This window comes from Xenopus tropicalis, chromosome 7 (genome assembly GCF_000004195.4).
Source record: "Xenopus tropicalis strain Nigerian chromosome 7, UCB_Xtro_10.0, whole genome shotgun sequence".
NCBI classification, from domain to species: domain Eukaryota; kingdom Metazoa; phylum Chordata; class Amphibia; order Anura; family Pipidae; genus Xenopus; species Xenopus tropicalis.
The window spans coordinates 111246062-111264513 of NC_030683.2; the positions used below are offsets into that span (position 1 = coordinate 111246062).

The 18452-nt window shown below is 40.6% G+C and overlaps 1 protein-coding gene across 1 annotated transcript in view; it reads right to left on the reverse strand.

The window, feature by feature from the left end:
• Positions 1–257: 257 nt before the first annotated feature.
• The window catches only part of fuz (fuzzy planar cell polarity protein), a 29334-nt gene continuing 11139 nt past the window's right edge, over positions 258–18452 (reverse strand). Inside the window, 7 exon segments of the mRNA NM_001040017.2 lie at positions 258–1050; positions 1543–1763; positions 9529–9630; positions 10271–10350; positions 15122–15228; positions 16603–16698; positions 17361–17558. Of these exon segments, the coding sequence (NP_001035106.1) occupies positions 1558–1763; positions 9529–9630; positions 10271–10350; positions 15122–15228; positions 16603–16698; positions 17361–17558 (789 nt within the window). The 3' untranslated portion in view covers positions 258–1050; positions 1543–1557.

An 18452-nucleotide genomic window follows, 5' to 3' on the forward strand; every position in this document is an offset into this window, starting at 1 on the left:
GGGAGGGCCAAGCCATATAGATTAAGCCATCTCTAACAATCTATTCCTTTGCATTATTAGATCAAATTACCCAGATGAAGCCCTGAGGAATCAATGTGACCCCCCCACGCACACACTTTCATGAGACCAGGATAAACTTGGGTAGCCTGCCTCACAACTAATAGTTTTCATTCCCCTTATAAATTTAGTTGCCCATGGACTTTCTCTTGTCCCACACTGCCAGATTTCAGAGGTAGTAGTTAAAGTAAAATCGATGCTTTCACAATATACAACATTTATTTTTACAGAGAGATTTTTTTTTGTCTTAGTAATAAAACAAACCCTGTTAAATGAATACTGGCCTTTGAAGGGGGCAATGTCACAATTCTGATATCTCTGCTGTGCCATCCTCAGTATCCATTATGCTGCAGATTGTAGGGCCCATTCACTTACCTAGACGAAGTGAGCAAAATCCAATTTCCAGCACAGGTGTCATCTTTTTTTTCCAAAATGCACCATTTTTTCCTATAATTCCAGTGTTAATGCAGACACAAACAGGTGATTTTCTTGACAAAATTGCACCACGCAATTCTGTCTGTGTACCTTCATTTCCGGTGTACTGCGTGTGATTGACATGTGCGCCCCATTCTTTTGGAGCTAGTGTGCTGTGCCTACTAATGCAGGGCACTTGGGAAACCCTAGAGCAACTACCTGGTCCAGTGGTGGGGGTAGGGTTCCCCCGTGTCAATAAGTGCTGCAGTGCCCGATTTGGAATAGAAAACAGGAAGGCCTGAGCGTCATGCTACTATAGGGGGAAGCAAGAAACAGATTTTGATGTGAGTACCTTTGATGAAAGTGGCTTTAGGCACAACTCACTGCAAGGAAAAGTTGCCCACTTTGCAATTGCTGAGATAAATGAGCCCTTGTGCCTTTATACATTGCCATATTTTCAGTCTACAACAGCTTGAAAGTGCAGCGATTTCGAAAGTCCTGCTGCTCCACATTCCCACAGAGAAAAGTGGGTGGAAAGCCCATTTTGTGTCGCTCCATGGAGACTCAGGGGCTGTAGAACTGAAAATAGAGAATTTCAAGGGGGGGAGAAATATGCCATTCATGGGATGCTGGATTGTAAGGGCTGGCACAGCTGAAATTTCTAAATACTACCAATATCAGTTTAATTTCTGACAAGACAGAAAAATTAAGATGTTTATATGGTTATAAAAAGCAGCTGGCAGCTACGTGTACTACCAGTTCCTATATTGCAACACTTTTTCAACACCTGCAGCCTTTGCTATATCCTCACTAGGCAAATATGAAACGTAAGCGTGTTGAGAGACACAACAGGTGCTTTTGCACAGCTGACGCAACACATTTGCCCCTTTCTGAGGAAAGGGAAGTGGCTTTTGCAAACAGCTGAAATTCCCATAAAGATCCGTCACAAGGATGCACATCCTGATTTGTGGCTTTGTGTGGATCTTTTGGTTTTTAGCTTGTATTTAGTGGTTTGCTAAGTACATACTGTGTAGCCTCTCTAGTGTCAGAGATACCGCTCCTGAGGTTTACCTTGTCAGCAGTCTCTTAGAAAGGAAAGTCCTTGGTGAAGGCGGCGATGGTTTTGTTAGCGATGGAGCGCATGCTGAATGTAGGGACTTCAGGCTTGAGGAGCAAGAAGAGCAGGTGCAGCTCCGTTTTCATTCCGTAGCACTTGCAGGAGCTGGAGATGGTGTAGCACTGGTGGGCACTGTGGCTGAAGCCGGACTGGAATGACTCCTCAGAGGGGAGAGCTGACAGCAAGAGAAACACAATCACGGGGGTTACATAAAGCAAACATGAGCGCCTTCCTTCATTCCTACATGAGAATGGGTGCTATTGTGTAATATGCCCCCCATATATACAGGGAACCATTAAGGTGGCACCATAGAACGAGCACAAAAACTTGTACAGTATTGGGACCTGTTATTCAGAATTCTTAGGACTTGCGGTTGATTTTTCCATAATTTGGTCCATACCCTAAAGGGATTGTTCAACTGTACCCCCCTCTGGACACATTTTTTGTGCTGAATTTGCACCAGTCTGAGCGTTCAGCAGGCCCTAAGGGGTTACGGGTCCGGGTGTGATTGCACACTCCGCACCCCCAGTAGTTCCACCACTGACAATTTGCAGTTGGTTTTTATTTTTTAATTATTTGTGGCTTTTTGTTCAACAGCTCTATTCTACGTCAGCAGCTATCTGGTTGCTAGGGCCTTATTTACCTTAGCAACGAGAGACTAGAATACGAATAGAAGAGGGACTGAATAGAATGATAGGGAATAAAAAGTAACAGGTATGAGATCCCTTATCCGGAAACCCATTATCCAGAAATTTCCGAATTACAGAAAGGCCATCTCCCATAGACTCCATTATAAGCCAATAATTCCAATTTTTCAAAATGATTTCCTTTTTCTCTGTAATAATAAAACAGTACCTTGTACTTGATCCCAACTAAAATGAATCCTTATTGGAGGCAAAACAAGCCTATTGGGTTTATTCAATATTTAAATCATTTTTAGCAGACTTACATTATGGAGATCCAAATTACAGAAAGATCCCTTAATCGGAAAACCCCAGGTCCCGAGCATTTTGGATAACAGTTCCCATACCTGTATTAATAAAATTCTAATCTTACAGAACAATAGTTTTATTGCTGCCAGGATCAGTGACCCATTTGAAAGCTGTAAAGATGTAGAAGGAAGGCAAATAAAGCAAAAGCTATAAAAGAAAAATGAAAACCAACTGCAAAGTTGCTAGGAATAGGACATTCTAAAACATACTAAAAGTGAGCCGCCCCTTAATATGTAAATATTAATTAAACCCAATAGGCTTGTCCAGTAAGGATTCATTATATCTTAGTTGGGATCAGGTACAAGGAACTGTTTTATTATTACAGAGAAAAGGGAATCATTTAACCATTAAATAAACCCAATAGGGCTGTTCTGCCCCCAATAAGGGGTAATTATATCTTAGTTGGGATCAAGTACAGGTACTGTTTTATTATTACAGAGAAAGGGGAATCATTTAACCATGAAATAAACCCAATAGGGCTGTTCTGCCCCCAATAAGGGGTAATTATATCTTAGTTGGGATCAGGTACAAGGAACTGTTTTATTATTACAGAGAAAGGGGAATCATTTTTAAAAATTTAAACTGTTTAATTAAAATAGAGTCTAAGGGAGCTGGCCTTCCCGTAATTTGGAACTTTCTGGGTAACGGGTTGACAGATAACGCATCCCATACCCCCATAATGGCACATAGAACATACTAGGATGAATGCAGTGCACAATATCCCAGAACACATGACAAGTTAAAAAACAAACTGTAAGCACTAGGGGATGCCAATGTTGCTGTTAGGCATAGCAGCCGCAATGGGTCACAGGGAAGACAAACAAGATGGTGCTGCTCCTAGGCATATACCCAGGTTGGAGCATTTTTCTTAAATAGGTTTCCCACACTGAATCCATGGTTAGTGCTTTTATTCACTAGTGGGTAACCAGGCCTGGACTGGCAATCTGTGGCTTTGGGCAAATGCCAGAGGGGCTGCTGTAAGATGCCATAGACAGTCACTATTTATTGGGCTGGGGGGGCTGTTTGGGCCTCTGTGTACTTGAAATACCAGGGCCTATTTTGAATTCCAGTTTGGATTTGAAGGTAACTTATAGATTGAACCCCCAGTAAAACACTTTCCGTGTCCTTTGAATGCAGTGCTAATAATATTAGTAAAATACCCCACAACACTGATAGGATAAACATAGTGATATTTCCATGTATGATACCTAGAGCACATTGTAGGCTAATTATATAATATCTTTGCCACGTGTATTGTTGGAAATTCATTGGCGTTGGTTTGGGCAGTTTAGCCTCCCCAGATTATTATGCTAATAATCTGAATTCAATTCTAATCAGCCTTATATTGTAACAGCTATATGATGAGTATATGTAGTATACTGTGAGTCAGTCCCTAAGTGAGCCAAACTAGCTTATTAATTATTTTCTGTAGAAGTAGTTAATGACAGGGTTTGTATGCATACTGATATAATGTCCTATTAACTTGCACTGGTAACAACTGCATGTTTGCTTCAGTAACTCTCATGTAGGACAGGTAGGGGATCCATTATCTGGAAACCTGTTACAGGTATAGGACCCGTTATCCAGAATGCTCGGGACCATGGGTATTCTGGATAAGGGGTCTTTCTGTAATTTGGATCTCCATACCTTAAGTCTATTAAAAAATCAATAAAACATTAATTAAACCCAACAGGATTGTTTTGTATCCAATAATGGTTATTTATATCTTAGTTGGGATCAATTACAAGGTACTGTTTTATTACTACAGAGAAAAAGAAAATCCGTTTGAAAAGTCTGAATTATTTGATTAAAATGCAGTCTATGGGAGACGGGCTTTCCGTAATTCGGAGCTTTCTGGATAACGGGTTTCCAGATAAGGGATCCCATACCTGTATTTAGAATGCTCTTAATTACAGAAAGGCCATATCCCATTGAATCCACTTTAATAAAATATTTTAAAATATATATAAACATATTTCCTTTTTCTTTGTAATAATAAAACAGTGCCTTGTACATGATCCCAACTAAGATATAATCAATCCTTACTGGAGGCAAAACAATCCTATTGGCTTTATTTTATATTAAGATGATTTTAGTAGACGGAGATCCAAATAACACAAAAACCATTTATCCAGAAAACCCCAGGTTCCAAGCATTCTGGATAACAGGTCCCGTACCTGTATATGGACGGCAAATGTTGCCATGGGGGCTGCCACTGATGCTGCAGTAGGGCTGTAGGGCCAACTATTAAAAAGCAGATAAAATATAAGCTGTATAAAATGTAATTGTTTTAAAAGGAGATCATTAGGGCCCAAATGTCATAGTTCCCCATTTATCTATATGATGAAATCCTATTTATAATATAACGGCTACTGCCAAGAAACATATCGGTAACAGAAATATGGTATTTTCACTTATGAGGTTTCATTTATGACTGCAAATTCAATGATCAAAGTGTAATTTCAAATGCACTCGTTTCTTACCCACAGTGCAGTGTTTCTCTCAGAATTCCTGTAACACTGTGGTGTTCTTTCTGGTGTCTGGTCTGCGAGTGACACATCTGCGCTGTGCATTCAGACTCTGAGCCCAAAGGAAGCCTTGGAGCTACCACATAATTAGGAAGTGGCAGAATACCCAGGGCTGCATCAGTCGGCAAAGAGCGCAACTATACGGAAGCGCAAAGAGCGCATATTAAAGCAAATACCTTTAATGTTTAACCCACAACTCACTGTGGGGAAAAGTAAGGGAGTGCAACTGAAGTTGAAGTTGTAAATGACCCCCTGTGTGAGCTCTTCTAGTGGGGTTTATAACACTCACTCCTTCAGTCTATGCACCTTTAATACAAATAAAGGAAAACATTAAAGGAACAGTTCAGTGTAAAAATGAAACTGAAAAAAATGGACTGCGCAAAATAAAACATATTTATAATATAGTTAGTTAGGCAAAAATATAATCTATAAAGGCTGGAATGGGCAGATGTCTAACATAATAGCCAGAACTCTAATCAGTGACTTGAGGGGGGGCACATGGGACATAACTGTTCAGTTAGTTTGCTTTTGAATCTGACCTGCGTGCTCACAAACTAAATGAACAGCTATGTCCCATGTGCCCTCCCCCTCAAAGTCACTGACTAACTAAGATGTTAGAGAGCTGAAAGCAGGAAGTAGAGTTCTGGCTATTATGTTAGACATCTGCCCACTCCAGCCTTTATAGATTACATTTTTGCCCAACTAACTATATTACAAATATGTTTTATTTTGCGCAGTCCATTTTTTTCAGTGAACTGTTCCTTTAAAACCAAATAAATACAGTAGATATAAATCTCTGCTGTCACCAATATACAAACCCAGCTTAGTCTATTTCTAAGGGATTTATTTGGTTTTCATTTTATTTAAACATCTCTCAATTAAAGGTACATAGACTATAGGGGTCATTTACAGTGAGTGGAGGAAAGCAGTGCAAGAGCCTGTTGGGGCGCAATCTTTTTCACTTCTGTCAAGTTATTCCTGAGAGAGGGCGAGGGAAAGTACCCACACATCTGGGGGAATTCTTTCCTTCCTGCTGTGCTATTCTGACATTTGCATTCATAAAATGCAATCTATTTTTTTCTTCTTCTGTCAAGTTTATGTTCTACTCGATCTATTGATGTTGTAAACGTATGTTCTGTTGCATTAGTGGTGACACAGTTATCCCAGTGCCAGTCCAGTTTAACTAGATATAAGTAACACATGACTGTGTATTGCCTAATTGTTATGCTATTGCCATTTCTCCCACTCCCACTCCCACTCCCAGTCTCCCTGCCACACACTGCCTGCAAGTGACTCTTTGCTGGCCATATGTGATTTTACTTGACCATGGGCTGGCTTGGGTGGTCTACCTATACTTGTATTGGTACCTACTGCATATTACCTGTACTTTATTTTGCCCAGCAGTTCCCAGTGTCAGACTATGCCGGCTACACTGCCCCTATGGATGGTCTCCTGTAATGAGCCAGCTATGGCACAGACAATGCTTATATCAGGCCATTATGGTATTCCCACTTACAAATACACATTGTGTTTTCTGCCTCCCCCTGGGTGGCATTTGCACACCAGTGCTTTCGTCTTGGTTACCATGGTTATGGATCTGCCAGCCTTGACCTGAGGAGGGTTTTAGCAGTGTATATAGTTGAAAAGTTGGCACTAAGAAGCACTAATAAACTTGTGTTTTCTTTATCTTTGTGCCCTGTACCTTCATTTTTCGGTTATTTCAGTAGTTTTGCATGCACTCTGGCACTTGGAGTGTTCTTGTACATACTGTATAGTGGTGCAACAAAAACAGTTAAACATTGCTCATATACATAGGGGGCAGATTTATCAAAATGTGAGCTTAGAGCTCACCACAGAAAAATTCACCCACTTTCTATTTATTTCTATGGAATTTTTAGAAGTGTATTTATCAAATTGTGAACTCTCCCATTGATATAAACACTTATAAAAATCCCACAGAAATGATTAGAAAGTGAGTTAACTTTTCTGTGTCGAGCTCTAATCTCACATTTGATAAATCTGGGGTTACAGGCAAGCAGCTCACTTTGCATGAATGTCTTATCACCAAGATATGAAAGATCAAGGTCCTCTCATAAAAAGTCTGACCAGTTGCCAAACTTTAGCTTGGGTGGAACGGACTCATGCAAAGCATCCATGCGACTTGCATCCGGGCAGTGTAGTGCCCTCATAATGGTTCAGCAAACACACTAATAACGTCACGCGGCCCAGAACAAGTTTTATATTACAACTGCCTAAATCCCACCTACAGGAGGAGTTATATCTTAACACATGAAGGGCTGCAGGGTTATTTTGGGATACTCACTCCCATATGCTAGTGACCCCCTTAAATTGATACATTTGAAACTATACAGGGAATTAAAGTTGAAGGAATTTTGACTGCTGAAGACTGCAGCAAATAAAATACCATTTCCTAAACTGTGAAAGTAACCAACCCCTTAGAAACATAGGGTTGCAGAAACACTTCTGTAATGTATGTAAACATAGCTGCTGTGTAGCCATTGAGGCAGCCATTCATCAGATAACATAAAGTTGCATAGATTCCCATTGTATTCTACAGAGCTTTTCTGTTACCTGCTATGTAACCTATGACTTTTCTCCTTTTTTCCCAGCTTGAATGGCTGCCCCCATGGATAAACAGCAGCTTATTAATAAAAACTATAGTAGGGTTTCTGAAGCAAGCATGCAGATATCTGCCCAAGATACTAGTTGGGTAGGCCCGTTGAGGTTGCCCATACACAAGGCTGAATCATCAGCTGAAATCTGCCCGTGTATGGCCACCTTTACTCCCATTACCAGCCCTGAGTCACAGACAAGGTTCCCTCTAATCTGTGTCCCTGCATGCACATAGATAAGACTTCACATCGACACATCAAAAATGAAGCCGTGCACAGAACATTTTTTTTAACTTAGTTAAATTTAAATTTGTCCAATATGTGAATGTTTTCAAACAAGCATAACGCAGTATATTCACTTGAAGGACAAGGAAAGTCAAAACCTATTAAGCACACTATTAAATAGTACTACTATTGCTGTGTAAAATCGCTATATTTCTGGCTTGCCTAATGAAAGATTTACAGAGATACACCTGCTATATTCTACATACTTGTTTCAGTGAACGGCGCCACCATCTTTAATAAGGCATGCCCACTCCCTTTCCCTCACTGTCTCTACTGCGCATGCGCCCCTCAACATCCTCCCTGCGCCCCCCCGCGTCCTTCTGTGTCTCCCACCCCCAGCAGCTGCGTCCTTATATGTATTGAGATATCTGTATCCATAACATACATGTTGCTCTTTGTGGCCTAAAAGTAAAAAGGGTTGGGGACCCTTGCACTATAATATCCTCTTGTTTTGCAACGTCTCCAATCAAGCAGATCTTTCCCTTGAGGTGGATATCGGATCAATCTGACTGTTTGGCCTGAGGGCCACAGATGCGATGCAGGCTGTCGAGGGGGTAGCACATCAAAGAGCTGATGCATTCCTCATCAAATTGGATTTTTAAACCTGCCCAATTGACATCTGCATGATTTTCTGCCAGATATTGGTCAGGTAGATCTGTAAAAGGGCCCCCATATATTGGCCAATGAGATTCCGATGTAGTCAGTCAACATCTTTTATCAGTCTGTGAATGGCCACCTTATGTATTACTCTCCTTGCCCTAGTAACTGAAGCCTTAGGGTAAAATCAGACCTGGCCTACAGTTCTCTTCTCTGCCTGCGTTTTGTAGACAGGTGAAGAGAAGCAGACTGTATGCTAGCTAGAGCTGGGCGGTATGACCAAAAATTTATATCACAGTATTTTTCCAAATTATATCGGTGTCACGGTATTTGACGGTATTTTTTTTTTCCATGCATGATTAGGTGTTAACCCCATTTCCTCATAAATTAGAGAATAATTACTGCAGTATTGAAAATCAGAGTCAGGCAAGCGAAGGATCGGCAACAGAAAGTCTTAAGGTAAATCAGGCAGGCTTAGTTTCCCAGGCAAGGCCCAGACAACATAGCACAGGAGGAGCCGTTTGATAGCTTTAAATACCCCCCGCGCATGCGCAGAACCGGCCCCGTCAAGGCGTCGCGGACGTGCACGCTTTGATGTGTACGTGCGTCAAAGCACGCGCACCTGGACGCGCATGCACAACGTCCCGCGGACAACGGGACGCGCGCACGCAAGGAGGCGCACGAGACCGGCCCGCACGGGTGAGTACCCTGACACCCCGGTATTGCGGTATCTGAAAAATGAATATAGTTTTAAAAAAAAACACCGGTATTCGGTGTTAAACGGTATATCGCCCAGCCCTAATGCTAGCTCTGCCTTTGCCCTTACAAAATGATACATTGTGTAAAGATTGTGTTGTCTTTCAAGCAGAGTGGGTATCACATATTCATGAACATCAGTCACTTACTGTTCTTTCCATCAGCACGTTCCGATGGGAAATACCGGGACATGGCGAGAGTGTAGAAGGAGCGTAGTGCAGATCTCCTCTGTTCCAGTGTAAGTTTCAGATCTAGGTAAGACATGCACATAAAAGCCTTGCTGAAAATGATATTGTATATGTGTATGTGCCTGTTATGCTGCCACATAGTTCAGGCCCAGACTGGCAATCTGTGTATTCAAATGCCAGAGGGACTGCTGTAAGGTGCCATAGACAGTCACTATTTATTGGGCTGGTGGCGGGCTGTTTGGGCCTTTGTGTACTGGGACATCCTGCTTCCCGCCATTGCTTTAACAGACAAATGGAATAAATATTGTGCAGTGTTTTCACTGCATTATTTATACTGCATCAGTATATCACTGTACTCCATGGCGTCTCGGCAGAAACATCCACATTGGCTAGTCCCAGTATAAAAACAAGCTGCAAGATAAAAATTTCTCCAGTCCTACCTACAGTTCTGACTGGATTCCCATTATAAGATAAAACACAAAGCAGTCAAAACCACACTTTCCTCTTATTGCCTGTAATGCAAACTGCCTGAAGCAGCAGGACAGGCGATTTATGGCCTAAAAATGTACTCAAGGATGTCACTGTTGTTGCTTTCAGGTGATTCCCATTATAGTCAGTGGGTGGGGGCAGCAATGGTTTGGGTGCTTCTTTAAAAAAATGAAATCCAGCAGCCAAGAAAGCTTCAAAGGCAAAGTACTTTTACCTGTTTTTTGCATTTCCTCCATGGGATGCGCTTGCACAGTGTATAAACTTTTATTCATATCCCGATTTATCAGCAGGAGACTAAAAGGAAATACAGAGTTGTTAACAGATTATGAACAGTAACGAGGAGCCAACAGGAGAAGGAAAGCAGTTGTACCAGATGGTATTCGGCAAGCCAAGGTAGGAGACGTGCTTAAAGCAATACTGTCATGGGAACATGTTTTTATATCAAAACACATCAGTTAATAGAGCTTTTCCAGCAGAATCCTGCATTGAAATCATTTTTCAAAAAAAACAGATTTTTTTTATATTTAATTTTGAAATTTCACATGGGGCTAGCCATATTCTTCATTTCCCAGGGTTACACAGCCATGTGACCTGTGCTCTGATAAACTTCAGTCACACTTTACTGCTGAGCTGCAAGTTGGAGTGATATCACCCCCCTCTCAGCAGCCAATCAGCAGAACAATGGGAAGGGAGCAAGATAGCAGCTCTCAGTAGGTATCAGAATAGCACTCCATAGTAAGAAATCCAAGTCTGGCTTGGGACTCCTCCAGTTACATGGGAGTAGGAGAAACAATAGGTTACCTGAAAGCAGTTCTAATGTGTAGCGCTGGCTCCTTCTGAAAGCTCAGACTCAGGCACAATGCAGTGAATTATTTGCTATGTAAACAGTGTAATTTAGAAATAAAATGTATACCATAAAAATCACGAGAGTATCCCTTTAAGGACTACATTTCCTTTTAATAATAGGAAGACTGCCAAAACCTCTCATGTCTTGGTATTTTTCCATCCAATACTAGTCAGACTCTAAGCCGATATACAAACAAATTCTAGGATAAGGTTGAAGAGGCTGCAGAAGTATATTATACTATATTTAAGGCTTCTTTGAAAGATGTAAACTCACTTATTCTAACGTGTCAATGATTTCCAATGACCCCCTAGGCTAGAATAGCCTTTTCATACCAACTTTTCAACTGTTCTTCATTTTTTTTTTCATTTTTTTAATTATTTGTCTTCCCCTACTGACTCTTTCCAGCTTTCAAATGGGGGTCACTGACCCCAGCAGCCAATAAACTATTGCTTTGTGAGGCTACAATTTATTGTTACTTTTTATTAGTTATCTTTCTATTTAGGCCCTCTCCTATTCATATTCCTGTCTGTCTTTCAAACCACTGCTTGGTTGCTAGGTTAAACTGGACCCTAGCAATCATATAGCTGTTGAAATTTCAAACTGGAGAGCTGTTAAACAAAGGTAAATAATTAAAAAAAAATTGAAGACCAATTGCAAATTGTCTCGGAATATCACTTTCTACATTATTCTAAAAGTTAATTTAAAGATGAACAACCCCTTTAACTTCTCAACAGCAGGCCTGTGCAAACTGAGCATGTGCAGTGCAAAAGTTGGCCCAATAAGAGCGTAAGATGGAGAACTTCAGTGGACATCTTTGAAGATCTGGATTATCACTGTGAAACACAGCATTTCTGGTTATACTTCTTTTTAGGTTTTAGTTCTCCTTTACATGACTTCTTCAACATTAAAGTATGACACTGAAAATTTGCAACTGGTCTTCATTTTTTATGTTTTTCTGTTATTTAGCTTTTTGTTGAGCAATTCTCCAGTTTGGAATTTCAGTAGCTATCTGCTTTACCCTAGCAACCAGGCAATGGTTTGAATGAGAGACTGGAGTATTAACAGGAGAAGGCCTAAATAGAAAGATAACTGCCATTTGAAAGCTGAGAAGGTACAGAAAAGCATGGAAATTCAAATGCTAAACAAAATAAATAATGAAGACACATTTTAAAATTGCTAGGAGTAGGCCATTCTATAATGTACTAAAAGTGAACTACCCCTTTAAATAAGATACATGATTTTTTTATATTAATGTTTGCCTTGCTCTGTGAGCCAAAAAACAGTGTGCTTCTCATATCTACACAGTTTGTATATCCACACCCAGTGATATACCCAGTGATACAGAATGGGCATGGAGGGAGAAGAATGCTAAATGCAACTTTAATTATGCCATCTTATTACTAGTCATTAGTGCTAGTTAAACACTCCAACTATGTACTGTTGTGTTCCAAAAAGGCATACAATGAACACCCATATAGTGTTTAACAAAATTAGATATAATTAGCCGGGAAGAACAGATAAAATATGACATGACCTACATCTCATATATTACTATGCAAGAATGATATGTCTACAACCTGTTTTGCCACCAACATGAACTGATAATGGAAATATTTGAAATCAATTACCAGCTATTGTCTTGTTAACAGAGAAAGCAGCTTATCTGGCAGGAAGTGAAGGAAAAGGTCGGTGATCGCTACACAGTCGGGTATATCAGGACGTAACATAATACTGTACTTTTACCCTGACCAAAATGGCAACAGAACAAGGTCTCTGAGAATCTGAGAATGCAGAAATTAATGAAGCTTGGGCAGAGAACATGGTGTGGTGACTGGGAGACCCCAGTGCCTAAACTCTTAAAAGAATTCTGCCATGATTATTATGGTGTATTTTTTTAAATTTATTTATTTATAAATTACAATGTGTACATCGCAAAAAAGTCACTCTCAGTGCACATCAGTGCATTGTGAGCCTGAGCTTTCAGAAGGAGCCAGCGCTACACATTAGATTTGCATTCAGATAACCCATTGTTTCTCCAACTCTATGTAACTGGAGGAGTCCCATGCTAGACTTGGGTGCTTTACTATTGCCTGCTATTCTCATATCTACCACTAGCTGTTCTTGTGTTACCTGCCCACTGTTCTGACGATTGGCCGCTGGGGGGGAAAGCAGGGGGGTGATATCACGCCAACTTGAAGCTCAGCAGTAAACAGTGACACAGTCACATGGCTGAGGGCAACTGGGAAACTAAGAATATGGCTAGCCCCACATCAAATTTCAAAATTCAATAGAAAAAAAATCTGTCTGCTCTTTCAAAAAACAGATTTCAATGCATGATTTTGCTGGAGGAGCGCTATTAACTGATGCATTTTGTAAATGACATAACAGATTCCCTTTAAGTACAAATAGTCAACAGAATAAAAAAAACACACTAGAAAGATAAGACTATAGAGCTTGATTACTATGGATAGGGGAGCAAAATTGCACCTCCCATCAGCATAGTTTCCTCTGACATTCCTCCTATGTGTTTTAAAGATGATGTGGTGCCATGCTTGCCCCACCCCTCTTGACAATGCAGCACAGAATTGGCACCAGCTTTTTGCACCCTGCTCCACCACCCCCTAAGTTAATGAACCCTTGTATCTGTATATGTGACTGCAAAAAAGCAGGTAGGACAGACACAGTGTAGAACAGTAGTCCAAATAAAGAATCAGTAGATTTGGTAGAGTTTACTCCAGCCAACATTATGTTTGCTCCCCTTAAGATGATTTCTTCACTTTTATAGCACTGTTAGCTCCAGAATTATAGATACAAAATAATAAGATAAAATACATAATATAGTGCAGTATTTAAGCACTTAAATAGATCACCTAAGTAACAGATTAGTACTGGAAAGGTGCAGATCAACCCCCAGGTGAAGGGTAACCCCAAGAGGTGTTTTTGCGTTACGTTATGGTGTTATTGGTGCTTATGTCCTGCTTAAAGGGGAAGTAATCAGCACCTTTCCAGTACTGATCAATCACATGGGTGATCTGTTTAAGTGCTAAAATAGTGGACTATATTATGTATTTCATCTCTCTGTTTTTCAGATTAGGAGATTATAGAACAGATTATTCAGGGCAGAAAAAGAAACCCAGCCATCCTGTATACTGGTTGACATATTTTTTACAGAATGTTAATAACTTACACTAAATACAACATATTCATTGCATGTTTCTCTTGCTTTGTCTCCCATCAGACTGTGCCATATTTTCTCCTGACTACGCTATCTTGTGTCGTGTTGGCACCTCTAATTATCTTCTCAGCCTCCGTTTCATTTGCACACTGGCCTATTGTTAAATATTGAGTTGGCTTGTATTTTCAATAAGCTATTTTTACTTCTGCTAACACTGCTTGTCACCTGTCTGGGAAACCAGATAGCCTTTTTCTTTTATTGACAGGTGTAACATATTTTTTTAATGGACCTGTAACTGTATGCGTTACTGGTGCTTAACCCAATCATAAACTGTTTAATGGGCAAGAAAACCCATTTATAGGTTACACACTCCCCATTCCCACTGCCTTGTTCTGCCGTCCCGATTAACAGAATACACAGTAGGGTGGCACGTTTGGCAGCCGCCATATCTGGCCACTTGATGTCCTTTTTCGAGCTCTGTGATGTCCAAGGACACGCACTACTAAAGCGAAACCAGTCCTGCTTAACTGCGATCAAAACCAGACACCTGGAAAATTGTCCCCAATCAGCCTGAGATGGCCGGCACCAAACCCACTGCTCTGCATCTTAGTAACAGGCACAAGCAAACGCGGACGTATTGTGTGGTGAGAGAATTGTTCAGTTCATAAGGAGAATATTTACATGGATTTTTATTTTCTTTAAAAGAAAACACACCCTCTTTTTAGGCTGGTCCAAGGATAAACTATACTATGTGGTACCCCTTGATTAAAATAAAGGGGGACTGTTTGGCCACAATCCCTAACAGCTGATGGTGGCATTTGAACTACAACAACTGATGGGAAAACCCTTTCATCTCCATCTATCCAACTCTGTAGATTAGACAGCAAATCAGTTGCGTCTAAAACGTAGGATGTGCAAAAGGTAAAGGCAAGGTGCACGAGGGGCACTTTGCTGATGAATAATGAATGAGGCCTAACATGTTTGCATTCAACAGGCTGGAGCTTGAAGAGATTAAATTAAAATCTCCAGTAAATTGTGCTTACCCTAGAATTCCATGGTGCAGAGGAACAGAGGCCGGGAAGGATCTCATCTGCACTCTCAAACAAGATTTGATTGGATCGTGAACAGGCTTCCAGAACCTTTCTATTAACTGCATGGAACAGAGGAAGAAGTACTTCATTGACACAAGTTCATCCTGAAGAATTTAGATTACTCTGGAACCTTAAGATAATCCAATAGAAACAAACTGCATTTCAGTTGTGTTTCTGAGGTTGCTGCCGCCCCCCATAACTACTCCTTGCTTTCCTCTTCCACATTGGAGTTGGTCCTGGGGGCTGCATCGCTAGAAGAGACAAATTTCTGTTTCAAAAAACAGAAATTCGGCTCTTAAAGCTACCAGAGGCGTCTTTTTACCATTGGTAAATAGCTGCTCTCCACCACCTGATGCAAGGTTCTCACCTTGCCTAATGGCAGGAGGGGTCCTGCTCTGTTTTTAACATTCTACAGGATGTGTGGCAGAATGCCCATTCTTATATGGGGCAGATTGATCAAAGTGTGAGCTCCCCCACTCTCTATTCATTCCATTTTTAGAAGCGTGTCTATCACATGGTGCACTCTAACTTTCACCCATTGATAAATATGCCTCAAAGAGAGAGGATTTATTATGATCTAAGTTTACTTTGCTAAATTGTTTTTCTGTCAGGGAACCTGATACTGAACTGCCAGCATTAATGATGAATCTTTTGCTGTAACAACAGACCTAGCAGTAAATGTAATTGCTCAGACTAAGCTTGCCCTGTTTCAGCTTCCTGATTGATCCGGTAACTGACTTCAGCAGACTAGAACTGCTGTACAGAGCTGTGGTTGAGGTGGAATTGAGTCATATGAAATGTTGCAACCATCTAGAATTAATTTCTCTATGGATTTTGGTTCCACAAAGAGCATGTGTCAGGAGGAACTAATTCCTGCTCTTTGGGAGGTCCTTTCCTTTCCGCTGCCCCTTGTTATGAGTGAGTATAAGGAAAGCCATGTAATGGTATGAATGCAAGTTTAAGGGTAATTTGCTTAGTATTACAGACAGAAAACTGCCACTTGGGGGAAAGTTACCATTTGTCCACTGCAGAAGACGCAATTCTAAAGCACAAGTAACTGCTTAATCTGTTTATTAAACTTAGCACAATTTATTAATACAAGTTCTAAAGTTCAAAGAAAATTCCTATTCAGTTTACAGACACTAAGTACAATAAAAATAAGCTACAACTCTTTTTATTCTCTGCTGGAGAGTAGTAATCTGGATACCATCTATATAGAGTTCTTTGGTACCAATAGGCAAAACATTATGAGATATACAAAGTCTATCTGTTGTAATGGAGGAGAAAATCTATTTATTAACCTACTGTCCTTCCTTCCACTGTCACTTACAACATGTCCCAGATACTTAGATACATCACGTATGAGGCACAGTACTTTAGAAGATGCTCATCAATTAAAGAAAAACATATTTTTGTTAACACTGTTTACCTACCTCAGTCTCAACCTTCTGCAGAGAGGGTTTTGGTCCACAAAGAACACAAACATCTACCCCAGGCACCAACTGGAATGTAAGCAGTCTGTGTGGAACCTTAAAAACAATAGTGACACGTTATATCTGGCATAATATACCCTGCTTCTCAGGTCTGGGATTCAAAATAGGCTCTGTCATTCCAAGTACACAGGGGCCCAAACAGCCCCCAGTAGCCCAATAAATAGTGACTGTCTATGGCATCTTACAGCAGCCCCTCTGGCATTTGCCACAATACACAGATTGGCAGTCCAGGCCTGCTGCTACTTTAAGTCCTAGAGAAGTCCCATAAAAACACATATATTTCTACTGGTAAAGGCTTTTGGTATCCTTTATCCTTTTCAGTAAGTGGATCATTAGATCACTGCAAAAGAGTTACCCGCTGGGCAGGGCTGTATCTTTGTCTGGGGCTGCCCACCAGACCAATGGGACTTAACCCCTTGTTTAGTGTGCATGTGAGGATTACAAGATGAAGATGTTTCCCACCCCCTGCCCATTAGTTCCATTAACAGATTTAACCAAAAGTTTTTGGCGGGAGGGAATTTTATTACCATTTTTTTTATATAGCCAGTAACCCACCCTCCTAAAGCTGCTGCCCTAGTTATTCAAATGACTCTGTTCTTTAGGCATATGGTAAAGCCCATAGATGGGCTGATAGAAAAAAATGGCAACTCAGTCCCTTCAACGCTTGGAGCAAGAGTACTAACAACCCCCTTACTTACTGTAGGACTGCCTTGAGGAAGATACACTGGGTAGTCCCTTGAAGAGTGAGGTGCCAGAGAAGCCACCAACCAGCACAGAAGCATGACCTCCTGGGATGACAGCCTCCACCATTTTTCAGTGGCCACTACTACCTTCCCCCCTGCCATAAGACACCCAAAGTTACTTTCTGCTGCCTGGGTGAAGTTGTCGAGACATTCCTGCAAAGAAGGAATTGAACATTTATGGAAAAAAACTGTTCATTTTGTTATTTATTTATTGAAATCGGTCCCTATGATATTCCTGAATTTTAACAGAATTTTAAACTGCATGTATGTTTATGGAATGCGTTACGAAACCAGTGTACCCAAAGAAAAGCCATGCATATCCAACTGCAGGTAGTGGCTAAGCTAGAATTGCTACCTTTTGAGCCACCATATACTGTAAGACTGAGGTTACATAGAAACAAAGGTACTGTAATTTCATCTGTCTATGGAATGAATGTTAGAGATATAGCAACTCTTTCCATTACTTTCAGCTTTTTTCCTGACTACATTCCACTGACACCCTCCCATGCCCCCAGGTTCAACAGCAATAGGAACAACTGAAAGGAGCCCTTGGCCGTCAACTGTTGCCCTGCATATTACACTGCTGTCACTGGGAAGTGACAAGTATTATTTTTGGCATTTAGTTTACTGCTACTCTAACGTCTTGTGTGCCAAAGCTCTAACACAACAAGGTAGACTATGGGCATAGATATACAAGACTGTGAACTATAGCCAGTCTAATGGCAGAACCTGTACTTATGGGGACATGCACAGGGAATATACACCAATGTTCATTATGAGCTAAATAAATAGGTCTTGTAAAAAACAATGTCAACCAATTATTAAAGCATTAATGGATCATTGTTTTGTTTTTACCCTTACTACGTCCACATCCTAATTAGTAGGGATGCACCAAATCCAGGATTTGGTTCAGGATTTAGCCTTTTTCAGCAGGATTAGAAAAGAAGTGTAACCACCACTCCACTTAATTATAAAGGTAGACTACACTGGGTGTTTCCCACCCTGAATAGATTAAAAAATCAATGAGAGATTGTTTAGTGCTTTGTC